Genomic DNA, 19,004 nt, shown 5'->3' with positions numbered 1-19,004 from the left:
GTAAGACAACAGATTTAGCTATCAAATTTCATGAGAACACTTCACAGCCATAAGCCAGAGCCGGGACATGCAGATAACGATAGCACCAAACTGACTTCTTACAGTTCATTTGTATAGTTATGGTTCTATCGGCAACATCCTTTACATCATCAACCAAATAAGTATGAACCGGAACAAATAGAATGCACACAGTGACGGCAAAGAACCAATCACTTGCTGTAATGACAAACACAACGGTGGCAACAAGGGCTGGCACCTTGTTCAAGTCAAAACTTTGAAATTCTAACTAAAATTTCCAAGTTCCCGGTCACTGCAACCGGAATAAATCCTCGATTGAGGGGCCAATGGACATGGCTTCGTCCACCATTTGCTTCACACTGGGCCTAGCAATGCTAAATAGTGCCAGGCCATTATTTGTAATCTTGCCACAACCATGTATATGCAGGACCTCAAGGCGCACACATCCATCCTTGAGAGCATGCAATCCTTGGTCACATATGTTTCGGCAACGGTTCACATGAAGAATTCTTAGCTTGTTGCAGTTCAATCCAATCGCCGACCAACCAGGTAAGCGGACGCCATGACAGACAGCAAGGCTCCACTCCTCGATCAACGGACACCCACTAGCTATTGCCACCACAGAATCATCAGTAAGATAGCGGCACATCCTCAGATTCAGAACTCGGAGTTTCTTCATACTGCCAACTCCACCTAGGCAATCCAGCCCAGCTGAACTCCTTAGATTATACAAATTTATGTACTGGAGTCCACCACCACTCGATATGTCTAGCATTCCCTCTGAAGAAAGCATGCAGGACTCGGCTTCTAGGTAAGAAAGTGTACTTGGGCAACCTCTAAATCCAACACCGGATACACCTCTGCAATATGATATGATGAGTGCACAAATGTTTCGGCAATTCCTAAAGATTGAACTAATCCCTCGATCTGAAATGGCTGTGCAGTAACCAAGGTTAAGACTCTTCAAAGAATGACAGCCCTGGGAAAGACTTTCCAAACCAAGATCTGTGATATTTAAGCAGCGGTAAAGTTCCACTATAACCAAATTAGGACATCCGATTGACACTTGTGCTAGACCATCATCTGTTATACCAGAACAGGAGTACAATGAGAAGGACTGCAAAGATGTTCCAGAAACTCCCACTTCGTACAGAGCTGAATCAGATAGCTCATTAAGCCCCGCAAGGGATATCAACTGAAGATATGGAGAACGAGCCAACATCTTTGGAAGGCACTGGGCATGCTCCTTGTATGCTTTAGCATTAAACGAGAAATGAAATATTAGCGATTTTCGAGCAATGTTTCGAACCTTGAACCAATTCTTACAAGTTAACCCAAAAGCATTCCTGTCCGATTCACTTTCAAGCTTGTTAAATATAGAAAGCAGGCAATCATCAGAAAGGCAACTGATACAGCCTTCTATGCTGTCATCCATCATCTTCTTTTCCATATTCTGACTACACTTGACCAATTATTGAGTACCGTCTGAAAGTCGGAGAGCCTGGATCTTTATTAAATAGTTTTGGGATGTACCAGAGGAAGAACTTGCTGGATCAAAGCTACACAATACAGGTGGCTCACCGTATCCATAGCCAATAGATGATCCACATTTTCGGCACAGAAGCTTAGTTTTCGGCCGGTAGCTACGCCAGGTAAGGAAAGGAAAACAAGATATCTCGTCAACCTGAGTAAAACGGCTGAGATCAATAGAAGTGAATGAAATCAGACCCTTCTTCAGAGATTTTTGGTACGAGGATCCTACGTCAGATGTGCTTCTGTTAGAAGATGAAAGATTTAGAGCATATCCACAGGATCCACAGCTGCCAATAGACATGTAATTATTGTCAAAAAATCATGCAGAAAAAAAAAAGGAAAAACCATACAGTACCAAAAATGTTTTGTACAGAAGGGGCATAGTAGCCCAAAAAAACTGGTGAAACAATCAAGCTGGTACTCCCTCCATCCGAAAAAGCTTGTCCCTCCTTGGTGCTAGATACATCCATTTGAGGGACAAGCTTTTTCGGACGGAGGAAGTACTTAGGTGTTATTAGCGATAAGAGTCATGTAACATTATGTCACCAGAAAGGTAAAATATACTCCCTCTGTTCACTTTTATAAGGCGTTGTAGACATTTCAGACAACGTGCAAAACAGCTCAATTTCAGTTGTCTGAAACGACTTATAAAAGTGAACGGAGGGAGTAGTACTTGGGTACAAAAAATGGCGAAACAATCAAGCTGATACTTAGCTGTTAGTAATAAGAATTATGTACATTATGTCAACAAAAAAGATCCATATATGTCAATACTTATCAATAACAGGTTCTGTTTATCCAATGTGTATCAACCCTAAATCCTTCCCAAGATTCCTTTATAATTTATTTTTATTGCATCATTGATAAAGAACAATCACAGAAATGCAATTACTGTGCAGCGATAGTCAAGAGATTGTTCACTGCTGTAAATATATAAGTACTTAGTATCAAACATCACGATTCTGCTATTGAAGAAAACAAAAACAAGTCAAACCAAAGAAAAAGCCTGAATTGAGAAAATAAAAATAAAATAAGAATATTCTTTACAAGAAAAAGGAATCTTTGGTGATGCCTCGTACGATCCACTTTTACAACATGGCAAATCCCCAGTTACTAATTGTAATGCCTAGTGGTGCGAGGTTAAATGCTAGATGGTTGCAAGATTGTGGATGGTGCAGGTGCTTAAAGGACAAACTCCGTGGCAACACAAACGTTTCAAGTTTCATACGTTCACGTCAGTATGTCCACGTGTAACACGGTGTATTAACGTTATCATGCAAGGAGAATCCCCAAGAAAGCACGCGCCAAATAGATGGATCTCTACTTATACGTTGCAATTAATTAATTGCGCGCCAAAACCTCCAGCACCATGAATATTCCTGATATCATAAAGTCGACTACCACCAAGCTACAAAATAAGACATTCTATTCTTATTCGCAAAAAATAATAATCAGAATTGTTGTACATGGAGGTCATGGATGGGGGTAGCCCAATTCGCAGAACCGGCATGCAAACCAAGAATTCTGTTTACATCAGACAACAAAAGGCATCAATTATCCCGAGTAGAGATATCCCGAGTGAAGTACTGTAGGAGTAAATTCTACACCAAATAATTATGCAGTAGGCAACAGATTCTTTATCCTAGGTTCTTGATTCGTAAACTAAGACACCAAAATATACTCATCCGAAAAGCTAAGAACCTAGCAGAGCCACCTACGTAGAACAGCTCAGTACCCGAGAGCCTGACCCATACCCAATCCGCCCGAGACTCCAAGAACTCGCCCCTAATTCCCGCCCGAACAACCCAAGACGCCTAACCGGACAAATTGGGACGAGTAGATGGTATGAGGGCAATCACCTGTACACGACGTCGGGCAGGGACATCCTGGGGCGGCAAGATCGGATTGTGGCGCGGGGGTTCTCATGGATTGGAGCGTCAGATGGAAGGGATGACGGCCATTGTTTCGGTCGCGGAGGGGAGGGGACGGGAGCGGCGGAGGTGGGGGAAAGGAAACGGTGCGGATGATGATTTGGCAATTTTGGCAGCTGCGCACGAACTGTCCGTCGAACCGACGTGTGTACGACTCGGCCGGCTGTTGACTATTTGCTTTGCGATTCCGTCCGAGATAAAACTGACGCGTATTTCGTGTAAAGAAAAAAAAATGACGCGTATTTGAATTGGGAGGATAACACTATTGTATGTTGCCATAGCATTTAAGCCGGACTTGGCAAATCCAGCACTCTAAACGTTCAAGAAGTCCGATGCGTTCGTGGACAGTGACCGATCACCCCTTAAGTTTTCGGGAGCCGGCTCCTCTGACTTGCAGGAGCAAAGGTAGGAAATCTAAAGTGGTTCAATGTGTAAAACAACTGAGGTAAGTCAGGGAGTATAGTAGGCACTATATGTTGTACTCCCTCTGTAAACTAATATAAGAGCGTTTAGATCATTATTTTAGTAATCTAAACACTTTTATATTAGTTTACGGAGGAAGTACATGATTACTGTAATGAATAACTATGGATAATCATGTGTTTAAATCACTGTTCATGCGTACGTGGTGAAGCAATGTCATGAAATATTGTTTCCTCTGACTTCCTTTGGAATGTTAGAGGATTTTGTTCCAAGTTTTCAATGCCACAATCGGGTACCTCATTTAGCAAACCCAAATCCATACAACCACATGCATTGTAATTAACTCTACAATCATGCATGGCTACTACATCAAGACATGCCATCGTACTACCAAAAATTGGCATGTTCAGACTAAGTATCCGAGGGGCAAGCCTTGCCTTGCCTGTTCGCATGCATATGGATCCCGGTTTTGGAAGTCCATTCAGTGGATTAAGTAGGAAATCCAGCCTAGGTTATCCTTCTCTATCGGCAATGATGAGGGCCCTATTTTTTTTCCGAACTGGGCTTTCCCCTTCCATTACAATTTGTTGAGAGTGCCAATGTCATATCATATTTTTATAGAAGGAAGCAAATATGATACAAGAATCATTCGATCAATGCAAACATCAATCATCGGAACACCCAGACCAACCAAGACACAATACACCTAACTTTCAATAACGAAAATAAAAAGTTCTTCGTACTAGAGAATAAGTAACGCGGGGGTAGGGAAAGAGAAGAAGCGAGCTCGGGGCAACACCAGGAAACACACTGCCCGTGCCTGCCATCACGACACATGCCATGGGGGCAAAAACCTGATGTCACCCAAACTACCAAAACCTAGAGAAAACACAATAGTTATGATTTATCTTTTGCAGGGGACCATAGATGAACCAAACCAACTACACAGTTCTCGAACCAAAAGCCAAACCAAACTAAGACGAAACACCAGGCAAAAAGGAGACGTTGGACTGCTTCTCGATGACCTGCAAATCCGAGGCTTAGGGCTCCTTTGATTCAAAGGATTTGCATAGGAATTTTGGAGGATTGGAATCCTTAGGATTTTTCCTATGTTGGTTGTTTGATTCATAGGATTGAATCCTATGCGGATTTTTCCTAAGGCCTCCTTTGGTTTTGAGAAATTTTGTAGAAATTTCATAGGATAGGATTTCCATAGAAAAAATTCCTTTAGATCCTTTTGTTTGTATATGGAGGAATTCTTCCTATCCTCATAGTTCATAGGAAACTGAACATTAGCCTAGATTCAATGGAAAAGATCATGTAATGTGAATCAAAGGACATCTCTTTTCCTATTCATACTCATAGCATTTGAGATACATGTCATCTCAATTCCTATGGATTTTCTATTCTTATGATTTTCCTAACCCTATGAACCAAAGAAGGCCTAAGGATTTCTTTGTACTACTTCCCACAAGATTTCTAGTATCCACTCAAACTTCTTTGTAAGGATCCTTTATTTTTCCTATGATGTCATCAAACAACCCAAAATCCTGTAGGATTGAGATGACCATGACATTCTAATCCTATGCTTTTCCTATTCCCGTGTTTTAGAATCCCATGAATCAAAGAGGTCTTTAAGTCTTTTTTTAATTGAAGGCAGGAGCGCTTCCCATTCTATTAGAGGAGCTGCCCATTCTATTAGCATGAGGAAAACATGTTCTTTTTAGTACAGATACATACCTGAAGGCCATACAAACAGTTGTAGCAAAATGCTCAGCCTAAGAGCATCTACAAACGGAGTTGGCAAAATCGGTGCCTCAAATGCCCGCGTATGCTCCCGTCCACGAACATTGACCGGTCACGTCTCAAAACCGAACACCTCAATTAACAAACCTTAAATCCATACAAACTCATGCAACTATGAACTACCAAAAATTGACATGTTTAACCTACAAACTAGCTATGGAGAAGATCATCCACGGCTACCCTTGCCCTTCCCGGTGCCCTTGTCGTCCTTCTCGTGGAAGTACCGGTCGAAGAAGCAGTATGGATCATGTTGGGTTCAGTCCCACATCAGTTGTGGGAGGAGACAGAACACGACTTATAAGGGTGGGGGTGTCCCCTCTTAATAGGCTAGTCTTTTGAGGGGAGAGGGCCCAATGCCTCGGTGTTGCTCTTTGGTTGGGCCTGGTTGGCGCACGTGGGTCGAAAACACTGGTGCTAGCGGACCCATGATTACGTAACTATTGGTATCAGAGCCCAGGTGCTCGGAATAAATCTCGATGGACTAACGGATGGTCGGTCATTGTTGATGGCCTGGAAACGCTAGTGTTAGCAGACCCATGGTGTCGTGTTTTGTCACGGCTGATGCCCTAGTGAAAGGACTTAGATGTGGAGCCATCACAACATGGGTTAGCTTGAAGGGGTTGAACGGGACAAAGGACACAAAGGATTTACCCAGGTTCGCCCCTCACAACGAGGTAAAAGCCTACGTCCTGCTTCTAGTTGTATTGCTTGAGTTTCGATTACAAGGGAGCGAATACGCTTGACCTAGCTATCGATCAATTGTTTCTTGAGTTAACCCGCCGCCGGGTCTCGCCTTTATATACATAGGTCGAGGTCCGGCGGTTTACAAGAGTCCAGGTCGGGTCACACAACGTAACCGACTCTGGTTCTAATTCCCTTGCCTTACAGAGCAAGTCATCATCGGGCGGCTGACACCTTTGGGTCTTGAGTCGCCTCCGGGTCTTGGGCCTCCAATAAGCCTGTTTATGAACCACCGTCTTTACATCTTGTCTTCTTGGGCCTTCTTGGACCCCTTGATATAAGTCGACAGCTGTGTAACTTGGCCCTTCCTGGGTGGGTCACACCGCGGGGTTATATCCCCAACATTAGCCTCCAGATTGATTTGAACCTGTTCATGTCAATCTTCATCCTTTGGCTGGCGAATCTCTCAAATCTTTTAATATTTAACTTAACAAACTTTCTTAACCCGCCATGATGAAAGATGATGTCATGTCATTAATCTTAGAAAAATACTATGACATCACAATGGATCTTTGCTTTAACCGGCCATCCCAAGAATCGAGGCGTCTCTATCGTTGAGATAATGATCACGCCTCCTCGATTTCCATGCCTACCATTTTACTGTTCACCTTTTCCCTTATAAATAGGCAAGGGGGTCCTTTTTCACTTTTACCCTCGTCCCTCTCTCTTCTTCGTCTTCCTCGTGCTGACCACTACCGCACGGGCTCTGCCGCCGTCGTCAACCTTCTCCAACAGCTCCAACCCAGCCGCTGCATCAGCCTGACTTTGACCAGAAATCACGGTGCCCCTCCGCTGTTCGTCAGCACCACCATGTACTCACTTCTCCTCATTTCCAATCTACATTAGGCCACCCTAGTTCCTCGGGGGACGCCGTGTTCATCCAAGTTTCATCGGATCTTTTCCATCTATGCTTAGTTCAATCCAAAAGCAGTACTAAAGTTGTGCGGTAGCGGTTCTAGCATCTTCTTCCAATCGTAGATGTATCCCCTTTTCCTGAGATTCATTCCCAGCTCACATGTTTTTCCACTGCCATATTTAGGTTTAGTAATTATTCATCCTTTTCTGAACTGTCGTAGGTCCATAAATATAGTTGCAAGCTTGTGAAATCTGTTTGTTCCACACTTTAGCAAAAATTCAACAACCTTGGACTCCACAGACAATCGTTAGATGATTGACCCGCCGTTCATTGTTTAGGCATCTTAAACAATAACCTTTGTAACCCGCCAGAACTTAACCGGCTTAGTAATAATGTACATTTTGCTAAAAAATCCAACACCTTGCATGGCCTGTCAGCAATGTCGACCGGTTCAACTTAACCATGATCTTGTAATCCACTGAGGAATAGTCGGCTTAACATGAATTCTTTAATTACTGGGCGGTTCTTTATCGCAATATTGACCCGCCACACTTTATTCTCAGGCTTCCACTGTCAAAAATGACTAAGTCTGTCACCTCTTGCGATTGGGTTGTTTCAAGTGTCACCGAACAATCTCTCAATGATTGTGTTGAGATGGGTGTTTTACCAGCAAAGAACATCATCCAGTGGCGAGTCCCAGGAGCTAGAGTTCCGACTCAACCCAAGGAAGGCGAGGTCATAGTCTTTGCCGATCATCTTCTCCGTGGGTTCTCTCCACCTAGGTCCAAATTCTTTTGTGATGTTCTGAACTTCTACCAACTTCATCCCAAGACATTGGTCCCAACTTTGTGTCAAACACATGCAACTTCCAAGTCTTCTGTGAGGTATACCGTCAAGAGGATCCCAACATTGATCTATTTAGAGAGTATTATTATTTGAACTGCCAAACCGATATGACTGATGGGCCTAGCCTTGAACTCGGCGGGATTTCAATCCAGAGGCAGAGGTACGTCGTCTTCCCTGCAGCTATACTACCCAGTCACCCCAAGCACTGGAATCAGACTTGGTTATATTGCCAAGACACCTCTCCGGCGGGTGAAAATCCTCTGCCAGGTTTTTCAAACCTGCCGGCTCAGCCCTAGACATCCGCTTCCTGACCGGATCTCTGTTGTAGAATGAGCCAAATATGCGCCTACCTTCTCAAGGATAAGGGCCTTATTAGCCAATGGCTTTACTGGAGTCGATCTGGTCCGATGCTGGGTTGCCTGGAGAGTCTTGCCTTTGAGCCGCCGCACCAGCTTAATGTGCAAATACACATGTGATGTAAAGGACCCTCAGAGATACAATCCAACATGTCTTGAAGATCAAGAAATTAATGAAATGACCAAGTCATTACTCGGGGAGAGACTCGAAAGCTGCAGCAAGACGGGTCTAAACCCCTTTTGCACTCTCAACCCAGCTCCCGACGTAAGTATTTCAATCCATTTTTACTTCACCTATCATTTTTTCAAAAATTGCACAACTTCTTATTGTCATTTGTGTTTTCCGACCGACTCTCCCTTCTAGAGTAAGAAACTGTAGGATAAGCCGACAAAAAAGGCTAAAGAAAAATCCAAGGCTCCAAAAAAGACCAAGGAAAAGAAACATGATATTGAAGATTTGTTTGCCCTTGACCACAAGTCGGAGGTAGAACTTGATTCTCTTGGCTTTCTTTTTATGCAACTTATTGATGCTCACTCCTCTCAGGACGATGTGGAGACCAGCCATACAGACGCCGCAGAGGTAATTATAACTTCTTCCGTCTCAGAGCCCTTACCAAGACAAAAAACTCGGCGGGTGACCCGGAAAGTAAGATTTTCTCACCCTTTAGCTTACTTGGATCCCGACTTTATTTTGAAGAAACAACATCATGAAGCTACGCGTAAGACCCGGAGTGATGGTAATGAAGAGTTGGTTTCCGGCTTACCAAATACTCCAGTTCCTCGCAAACGCCATCACGAGGTGCCTCTAAGTTAAATTTTTTCATTTCCAAAGGTGGGTCTCATTCATCAACCGCTTAACTCTTCTGACTCAAATTACCAGGAAACATCTCATTCATCATCCGGCGACTCTACCGGGACCCAGATGCCTGCCATCAAAATTGCCCAGGGGTAAGAATTTGCATCTGTTTGGTCAATATTTATGATGACATGCTCATACTCTTTATATTTTCCTTTCAGAGGTATAGCCAAGGCAGGCAAGAAATTGAAGATGGGCGTGCCTTCAAAAGACCCCAAAGTTAATGAGCTGGAGAAACAAGCACCAATAGTCTCAGAGGCTTCCATTGAAAATCCTAAAGATCTTGCTGATGATCTGCCACCACAGGCCGACGCCACAACTGTTGACGCAATGAACACTGATGCTAACCCTCCAAGCCCTAAGCCGCCCAGCCCTGCCAAGCTTGCTGAAGAAATTCCTCTTGACAATACTGTTGAGGACATCCTCATTACTGGCACATGCTACATGGAGCCAGGGAATCCTACAGTCTTGGCCAAACATAGCTCCAAGGAAGAATCTCATTCTTTGGATATGGGCAAGACCAGGCTAGATTTGAAGAGCTATGCTGGTTTTAGTGCAAGCGACATCCACGCAAGGTACCTGAGCCGCCTTCACACCAGCCGTGAGTTTGACGTCGGCTTAGTGAACCTCATTGTCGGTGTAAAAACCGACGGATCTCGGGTAGGGGGGCCCGAACTGTGCGTCTAAGGTGGATGGTAACAGGAGGTAGGGGACACGATGTTTACCCAGGTTCGGGCCCTCTTGATGGAGGTAATACCCTACGTCATGCTTAATTGTTCTTGATGATATGAGTATTACAAGAGTTGATCTACCACCAGATCAGAGAGGCTAAACCCTAGAAGCTAGCCTATGGTATGATTGTATCTTGTCCTATGGACTAAACCCTCCAGTTTATATAGACACCGGAGGGGGCTAGGGTTACACAAGGTCGATTACAAAGGAGGAGATATACATATCCGTATTGCCTAGCTTGCCTTCCACGCCAAGTAGAGTCCCATCCGGACACGGGACGAAGTCTTCAATCTCGTATCTTCATAGTCCAACAGTCCGGCCAAAGGATATAGTCCGGCTGTCTGGAGACCCCCTAATCCAGGACTCCCTCAGTAGCCCCTGAACCAGGCTTCAATGACGATGAGTCCGGCGCACAGTGTTGTCTTCGGCATTGCAAGGCGAGTTCCTCCTCCGAATACACCATGGAAGAGTTTGAATACAAGGATAGTGTCTGACCCTGCAAAATAAGTTCCACATACCACCATAGAGAGAATAATATTTCCACAAATCTAATCTGCTGACACGTTTTGATAGCACGACATCACGCCATGGCCTGGTCATTATTTGAACCGTTTTTCTCAACCAGCTCTGCACATAATGCGAGGCGGTTTTCTTGACACGTCTTGTCAAAGCAGAGATCGTGTTCCCCTTATCACGGGATTCTCATCAATACGGACGTGGGTAACCCAACCGCACCATCAATTACGACGCCTGGGGAATAAGCGATTTTACCAGGCAAGTGGGGAGACACATCGCCTCTTCCACCCTTATAAAGGGACAAGGATTTACTTTTTACACCCACGCTTTCTTCCTCCTCGCTTACCCATTCCCGCACACTCGAGCTCTAGCGCCCAAGCTCGCGTTCTTCTTCTCAAACCACTCCAAGCATGTCCGGAGCAGGAGGCAAGTGGATGGTCTCCTCCGTCACGGCGGAGAACATCAAAAAGTCACGGGAAGCCGGATATCTGGCCGTGGATATCACGCACCGGCTGCCAAACGCGGGGCAGATCATCCCAACGCCCGAACCCCATGAGAGGATAGTTTTTCTTACCCATTTTGTCCGCGGACTGGGATTTCCCCTCCACCCGTTTGTTCGCGGGCTCATGTTCTACTATGGGCTGGATTTTCATGATTTGGCCCCCAATTTCATCCTCAACATCTCGGCGTTTATCGTCGTGTGTGAGGCCTTCCTCCGCATCAGGCCCCACTTCAGCCTATGGCTGAAAACCTTCAATGTTAAACCGAAGGTGGTGGGTGGCCAGCAAGCAGAGTGCGGAGGCGCCATGGTGGGCAAGATGCCTAATGTCACCTGGCTCGAGGGCACCTATGTGGATACCATAAAGGGGTGGCAATCGGGGTGGTTCTACATCACCGAGCCGCGCGACTCCAACTGGGTGGTGGCCCCCAAATTTTGATCCGGAATCCCCACGCGGCTCACCACCTGGAAAGAGAAGGGCCTGTCCTGGGGTTCTTTGGTTGAGTTGACCGGACTCCAGACCTGTATCCGGAACATGACGAGCAAGACAATCAAGCTCGTTAACATGGTCCTGTGTAGGATCAAAAGTATGTCTAGAGGGGGGTGATTAGACTACTTGACCAAATAAAAACTTAACCTTTTCCCAATTTTAGTTCTTGGCAGATTTTAGCTATTGTAGGACAAGTCAAGCAATCATCACACAATTCAAGCAAGCATGCAAAGAGTATATTGGCAGCAGAAAGTAAAGCATGCAACTTGCAAGAATGTAAAGGGAAGGGTTTGGAGAATTCAAACGCAATTGGAGACACGGATGTTTTTCCTGTGGTTCGGATAGGTGGTGCTATCCTACATCCACGTTGATGGAGACTTCAACCCACGAAGGGTAACGGTTGCGCGAGTCCACGGAGGGCTCCACCCATGAAGGGTAATGGTTGCGCGAGTCCATGGAGGGCTCCACCCACGAAGGGTCCACGAAGAAGCAACCACCCACAAAGGGTCCACGAAGTAGCAACCTTGTCTATCCCATCATGGCCATCGCCCACGAAGGACTTGCCTCACTAGCGGTAGATCTTCATGAAGTAGGCGATCTCCTTGCCCTTACAAACTCCTTGGTTCAACTCCACAATCTTGTTGGAGGCTCCCAAGTGACACCTAGCCAATCTAGGAGACACCACTCTCCAAGAAGTAACAAATGGTGTGTAGGTAATGAACTCCTTGCTCTTGTGCTTCAAATGATATTCTCCCCAACACTCAACTCTCTCTCATATGATTTGGATTTTGTGGAAAGAAGATTTGAGTCGAAAGCAACTTGGGGAAGGCTAGAGATCAATATTCATATGGTAGGAATGGAATATCTTGGTCTCAACACATGAGTAGGTGGATCTCTCTCATAACATATGAGTTGGAATTGTGTATGTGTTCTGATGGCTCTCTCCACGAATGAAGAGGAGGTGGAGGGGTATATATAGCCTCCACACAAAATCCAACCGTTACACACAGTTTTCCAATCTCGGTGGGACCGAATCAACAAACTCGGTCGGACCAAAAAGGTAAACCTAGTGATCGTTAGAGATTTTCGGTGGGACTGACATGCAACTCGGTAGGACCGATATGGTTAGGGTTTGGGCATAACGTAATCTCGGTGAGACCGATTACACAAACTCGGTGAGACCGATTTTGGTAATTAGCTAACCAGAGAGTTGGTCAGGCAAACTCGGTGGGACCGATTTGCTCTTTCGGTGAGACCGAAAAGTTACAAAAAGGAAACACTGAATTTACATTGCAATCTCGGTGGGACCGATTCGCTCTTTCGGTGAGACCGAAAAGTTACGAAAGGGAAACAGAGAGTTTGCAATCCCATCTCGGTGAGACCGAGATCCCTATCGGTAGAACCGATTTGCTAGGGTTTGGCAGTGGCTTATGACAAGTGAAACTCGATGACGCCGAATAGAAAGAATCGGTAGGACCGAGTTTGGCTTAGGGTTTAGGTCATATGTGGATATGGGAAAGTAGCTGAGGATTTTGGAGCATATCATTAAGCACATGAAGCAAGAGGCTCATTAAGCAACACCTCATCCCTCCTTGATAGTATTGGCTTTTCTTAAAGACTCAATGTGATCTTGGATCACTAAAATATAAAATGAAGAGTCTTGAGCTTTTGAGCTTGAGCCAATCCTTTGTCCTTAGCATGTTGAGGGTTCCACTTTCACATCCATGCCATGCCAATCATTGAGCTTTCCTGAAATAGTCATCTTGGAATAGCATTAGCTCAATGAGCTATATGTTGTTATGAATTACCAAAACCACCTAGGGATAGTTGCACTTTCAATCTCCCCCTTTTTGGTAATTGATGACAACATATAGATCAAAGCTTCGACAAATGATAATAAGCATGAAATATATCGTCGCTTTGAGAAGTATGTGACAAGTAAGAGCTCCCCCTAAATTTGTGCATATTTAAAATTTGCCTTGGACTGCAAATGCACAAAGAGTTAGAGTCATGGGTTACTCTTCCATGTCACATACATCTTGGTGGAGCGCTTAAAATGATAAGAATGAAATACATGCACTCATCACCAAGAATAGTGAATGATCACATAAGATAGATCAGATGATAATATTAAGAAAACATTAAGTGTAGCTTATGATCAAACACATGATCATCAATGTCTCACAGATAACGGCATAGTATCTCAAGCACTCAAAAGCAAACAAAGTTCAAAAAACCACCAAATAAAGCAAGAGAAAAAAAACAACACTCTCTCTCTCGAAGCCTATGATCTATACATTTTTCTCCCCCTTTGGCAACAAGTTACCAAAAAGTTCCTAGAAAATGCATAGTGCTAGATCGATGCTCAGGCTTGATCTTCTGGTGGTGGTGGAGTCCGGAGCACTCCAAGGACGAAGCCTTCTGTAGACGTGGTCGGAGTCGAGGCTGAAGTAGATGCTGGAGCTGGTGGAACTGAAGCTGTAGCTGGTGCAGAAGTGGTGGCTCTGGTGTCAGCAACTGGCACTGCGTATGATCTCTGAGCTCTTGGCACTCTAGCAAATGCATCAGTTGTAGTCTTGCCCTTCCTCTCCTGCATATCATCCTGAAGTTGTTCCACTGCAGACTAAATCTCTTTTACTTTGACACCAAGTCATAGTACTTTTGTTCCATGATTCTTTCTAAGCTCTGCTGATTCTGAGTGAGGGTGGCCAGTCCTTGCTCAATCCTCAGTGTGGATGCAATCAAGTAACCAAGCTGCTCTTGTATGGTTTTCAAGAAATACTCAGATGCCTCCTCTTGAGTTGGCATCTTGGCAGCTTTCTCCTTCCTTGCCTTCTCCTTCTTTTCTTGTCCTCTTGAGTTGGTTCATTCTCAGTCATAACAACTTGATTATCTTCAAAATCTGGACGGATGGGCAGGTGTTCCTTGTCCAATGAGTATATGCCTGTGCCCATCTTTGAGTTGATGAGCTCCTGAATCTGTGGGGCATATCCACAACTCCTCTTCTGGTCTGCTGCAGTCCTCTTGATAGTCTCTACTATGAGGCTCATGACCTTGAATTTCTGAGGTACATCAAATACATGAAGCAAATTGATTGCATGGCCTCTGATCATCTTGTGATCACCTGACTTGGGCAAGAGAGTGTGCCTCAAAATCCAATTAATAGTTGGCAGCCCTGATAGAAGATAGTGCACTGAGCTAAATTTGAAAGTGTCAAGTGCTTCATTTGGAATTTCCTTGTACATGTTGGACATAGAGTTGTGGTCCATCTTCTTCTTGGCATAGATATCCAAGTCATCCTCATGCTCTTCTGGGGCATTGATCAGCTGAGCCCATTCAGCAACTGTAGATTGGTACCTCGTACCTTTAGACATCCAAGTTATCTTTCCATCTGGGTAGAAATGTGCTGTGGAGTAGAATTGCATAATGAGTTCCTTGTTCCACTTTGTGAGCTTCTGCCCAACAAAGTCTGCTACTCCACAAGCATTGAAGTTGTCAATCACACCAGGATAGTGTTCCTCATTTTCCTTCATGTAGGTCCAGTCGACCCATCTCATGTCACAAACTATGGGCTTCTTATCAAGCAGCACTGTCTCATAGAAGTCTTGCTGTTCCTTGGTGTGAAACCTGTAATCCACAGCAGTTCTTCTCCTTGAAGCATACGGGTCTGCTTCTCTCCACTTTCTGAGCCCTAAGTCTCTCCTGAGCTTCATGTCCTCAGCCACAGGATGAGCATCACTATGGTCTGGGATCTTGGGCTTGAGATTTCTGAGCACTTGACCTTCTTCTTCTTCAGCAATGTCAGGCACTAGGGCCTTGTTCTTTTCAGCTGCAGGTATGCTCCTTGTATTCCTCTTTGGCTTTGGCTTTAGAGCTGGCTTGGTCTTAGAAGTAGCTGCCCCTGATCTTATGGCATCACCCATCAGCTTGGGTGCCTTAGGTGCTGGTGCAGCTACCTCTTCTTCTTCCTCTTCTTCCATGATGGAAGCCTTTCCAAGCACTCTGGCTACGGTCTTCTTCACCCTTTCCTTTCTTTTCTTACCTTCAGCAGCAACTGGCTCTATGGGTGCAGGCTTTTCAGGAATCTGAGTTGAAACTCTGGCCTTTGGCATAGGCTGCCTACCTGCTGGCCTTTTGATCTTTAAGCCTGGCTTTGTGCCCTGTGCTGGCTCAACTCTCTTTGATGTGGCTTCCTCTTCCTCTGCCACATAATCTTCATCCTCAAAATCTGAAGTTCTCTTCTTCCTCTGTCTGGTGGCAGCTTTTGGCAAATTGCTTGGAGTACTTCTGCTGCCATCATCTGAAGAACTTGAGGGACTAGTGCCCTCACTCATCTGCACTTGCTCTTCTGACATGTTCTGGCTATCACTTTGGTCTGACATGATGAACAAGCTGACTGCTGACCCTGTGAATAGTTTATAGATGAGGTAGAATAGATGAGCATCACAAAATGCAGAGATTTTTGCAAAAGAATGATCCAAAAACTTAGTTTTAGTTTCCCACTGAAATCATCTCGGATCTACCGATTTTTAAACTCGGTGATACCGAAGCGGTTTTGGAACCTAAACTAGTGAACTCGGTCAGACCGAGTCACAGTTCGGTGGCACCGAGACTGCTAGGGTTTCACAAAGTTCCAAAATCGGTCACACCGATAAGTAATTCTCGGTCAGACCGAGTCTCACTTGTGCAATGGCATGAGCCAAATTGGTGGGACCGAGTTTTTCAACTCGTTGGGTCCGAGATGGTTTCGGCGGAAACCTAACCCTAAAATTTTTGAATCAAAACTAATCTACGAACGCATTGACTGGATAGGAGTGTTTCAATCATGGCAAGAATCATTAAGAACACAATGTGCTAGGAATCGGACGGGGAATAGCACTGTGATCGAGTCCATACCCTAGTTCGGCGGAGACTCGCTACGGCGGCAACGGCGGGGTTGAATTCCGTTGACGGCGATGGAGACCAGCGACTGGAGGCGGCTGGCGGCGAGGAGACGATCCGGAGACCATGTTGGCAGAGCAGGCTATCGCGCGGGTGAAGGGGTTCGGAGAAATTTCCAAATTTTTGCCCGTGACTATATATAGCCCGACCCTGTCGGTGTGACCGAGTGGAACGACTCGGTGGCACCGAGATGCAAAACTGTATACAGTTATTGCAACTCGGTGTGACCGAATGGTTCAAATCGGTTGCACCGAGATCGAAAACATAGATCAACTTAATGATCTCGGAAGGACCGAAAGTAGGGTATCAGTCAGACTGAGAATCATAAAGAGGTTTTGGAAGTTTAAGTCTATGATGAATCGGGGACTCTGAGCGCTCCTCACACAGAGTGGTTCGAATCTGACTTGATCAAATTTTGTGATGTAGCATGAATAGAGTTTGAGACGAGAAAAGCATAGATAGCTAGAGGAGGTTCTTAGGCATTCTTGTCCATCCACTTGGCAAAAGGAAATAAAACCAAACAATTAAAACAACAAGTGGATGTCCTCGAATGAGTAAAATATGCAACCAGCATGCTCACACAATAAGATGGCAAATGAAATATGTGACAAGGCATGCACAACCAATTCTAGCATCTATCAAGCAGTTTGCAATGACAAGGTCATCTATATATGAGTATATTGACTTAGGAGTCAAGTGAGAACACTTGATCATAGGTCATACTCATCATTTAAGCTCAAGTGGGGTTACCACTTTTACATAAAGCATTGTTGTGTTCACATCTTTAGAGTTGCTTTAGCTCAAGTCTTAGAGTAAAGCTCCCCCTAGATGTGATATCCCCCCTTAGAGGGATGAACTAACCTCGGGTTTTGTCGATGATGACTTCATGTAGATGTTGAAGATGTGGATGCTCAATGTTGATGTAGATCACTTGGAGCTATCCATTTGAGTGAATTGCACTTTCAATACCTACATGGGTTAGTCCCACAAGGAACAAACAAGGATATCCATAGACATAGAGTGATGCACACACAAGATGATGTCTATAAAAGCTTTAGGTTACCTTGTCCCTTGTCTTACCAACAAGAGGGTTTGTGACTCCTTGAACTAGTGCAAGATGTGGAAGTTGATTGCACTTGTTCTTGCCAAAATGATAAGAGTGAAGTATGTTGGCGGAGTCACCCTCAAGAACTCTCTAGTTCTTCTTCTTTTGGATCCACACCATCTTGATGGGAATCCTTGGAGTTGTAGTCGTACTTGATGAAGTGGAACTTGAAGTAGTCTTGGGAATCCACTTGACTAAGGTCTTAGGAGCTTCTTCAAATGCATCAATTTCCTCTTGAAGCTTGTCCTTGCCTTTTTGCTTGTAGTCTTGTGGTGGAAGATCATCTTGAGCTTGTGTCCCCTTGAAAGAAGTATCATACTTCTCTTGTTGAGGAACAAACTTTGTCTTGGGGTATTGATCTTCTTCCCACTCAACTCCATTAGCATTGAACTTTCGTTCAAAACAACACCTTGATTCTTCCGGTGCATTCCTTGCTTGCGCACAATTTCCTCGAATTGCTTACTCCCGGCAAGGCTTTTGTACACTCCTTTCTCTATAATTCCCTTCGATAAGCTATTTAGTGTAACTTGGCTAAGAGAATCATTAGTGGAATCAAGAGAACTACAAGAAGCAACAATATTGGATTTAGCATGATCATTGTTACTGCTAGAGGAAGAATCTTTCTTGTTCTTGTTACTAGACTTGACTTGAGGCATGTAAGTGGATAAGAGTAAACGCTTGGCAATGTAAGGAGAACTTTTCTTGCGGAGATCATCATTGATTGCTTTTAAGAACTCATGCTCTTGCTCAAGATTGAGCTTTTCAAAGCGTAATTTCTCATGAGCTCTTAAAAGTTCTCGATGATCTTCGAAGATAGTTGCATGAGCTAACTTAAGAGTGTTTAGTTCTTTAGTTAGAGCCTCAATCTTCTCCTTATCATTGTCATTCGTTTTATCTTGATTAGCATGATTAATTGACGTTTCATCATAGTATTCATCACTAGAGTTGTCAACAAGCAAATCATCACCTAACAAGTCATCTTCATCACTATTGAAATCAACATACTCGGGGTGTGTTACCTTAGGACCTTTGGTCATGAAGCATCTTCCAATTCCTTCATTTGGTGAGTCAAATATGTCGTAGGAGTTGGTTGACACAAGTGCTAGACCGGCAACACCTTCATCTTGAGTATCTTCGGAGTCGGAGTGATAACTTCTCTCGGAGTGGCTGTCGGAGTCGGAGCCGGATACCCATTCACCAACATGAGCTTGATGTCTTCGTTTTGTGTAGCTCCTTGATGATTTTTCCTTCCTTTCCGAATCCTTGCTTCTCCGTGAGTATCTTCGTTCATAACGATCATCTCTACTCCTTCTCTCTCTTGGTGGTGATTCTTTACTTCTTCTTTTTGGAGAATC

The 19,004-nt window shown here is 44.4% G+C and overlaps 1 protein-coding gene across 3 annotated transcripts; it reads right to left on the bottom strand.

Annotated features, from left to right (window-relative positions):
• Positions 1-30: 30 nt before the first annotated feature.
• Positions 31-3,610, bottom strand: LOC123086787 (F-box/LRR-repeat protein 12). Of its 3 annotated transcripts, XM_044508586.1 has the most exons (4): positions 3,411-3,610; positions 1,781-1,838; positions 1,600-1,702; positions 31-1,503 (listed from the first exon to the last, which is right to left on the bottom strand). In XM_044508586.1, the coding sequence occupies exon 4, from the start codon at positions 1,466-1,468 to the stop codon at positions 308-310; it is 1,161 nt and encodes a 386-aa protein (XP_044364521.1). In that variant the 5' UTR covers positions 1,469-1,503; positions 1,600-1,702; positions 1,781-1,838; positions 3,411-3,610; the 3' UTR covers positions 31-307. The 3 variants fall into 3 exon arrangements, with proteins under 3 accessions (XP_044364521.1, XP_044364519.1, XP_044364520.1); XM_044508584.1 differs by having other exon boundaries at positions 31-1,702; XM_044508585.1 differs by lacking the exon at positions 3,411-3,610 and having other exon boundaries at positions 1,600-1,837.
• Between the last annotated feature and the right edge of the window lie 15,394 nt (positions 3,611-19,004).

Source organism: Triticum aestivum, chromosome 4A (assembly GCF_018294505.1).
Source record: "Triticum aestivum cultivar Chinese Spring chromosome 4A, IWGSC CS RefSeq v2.1, whole genome shotgun sequence".
Taxonomy (NCBI): domain Eukaryota; kingdom Viridiplantae; phylum Streptophyta; class Magnoliopsida; order Poales; family Poaceae; genus Triticum; species Triticum aestivum.
The sequence above is the reverse complement of the archived record's forward strand: the minus strand, read 5'-3'. Positions and strand labels throughout refer to the sequence as shown.

Coding starts and splice junctions, on each gene's coding strand:
- LOC123086787 (XM_044508584.1), bottom strand. CDS start 1,468: ATGGAAAAGAAGATGATGGATGACAGCATAGAAGGCTGTATCAGTTGC.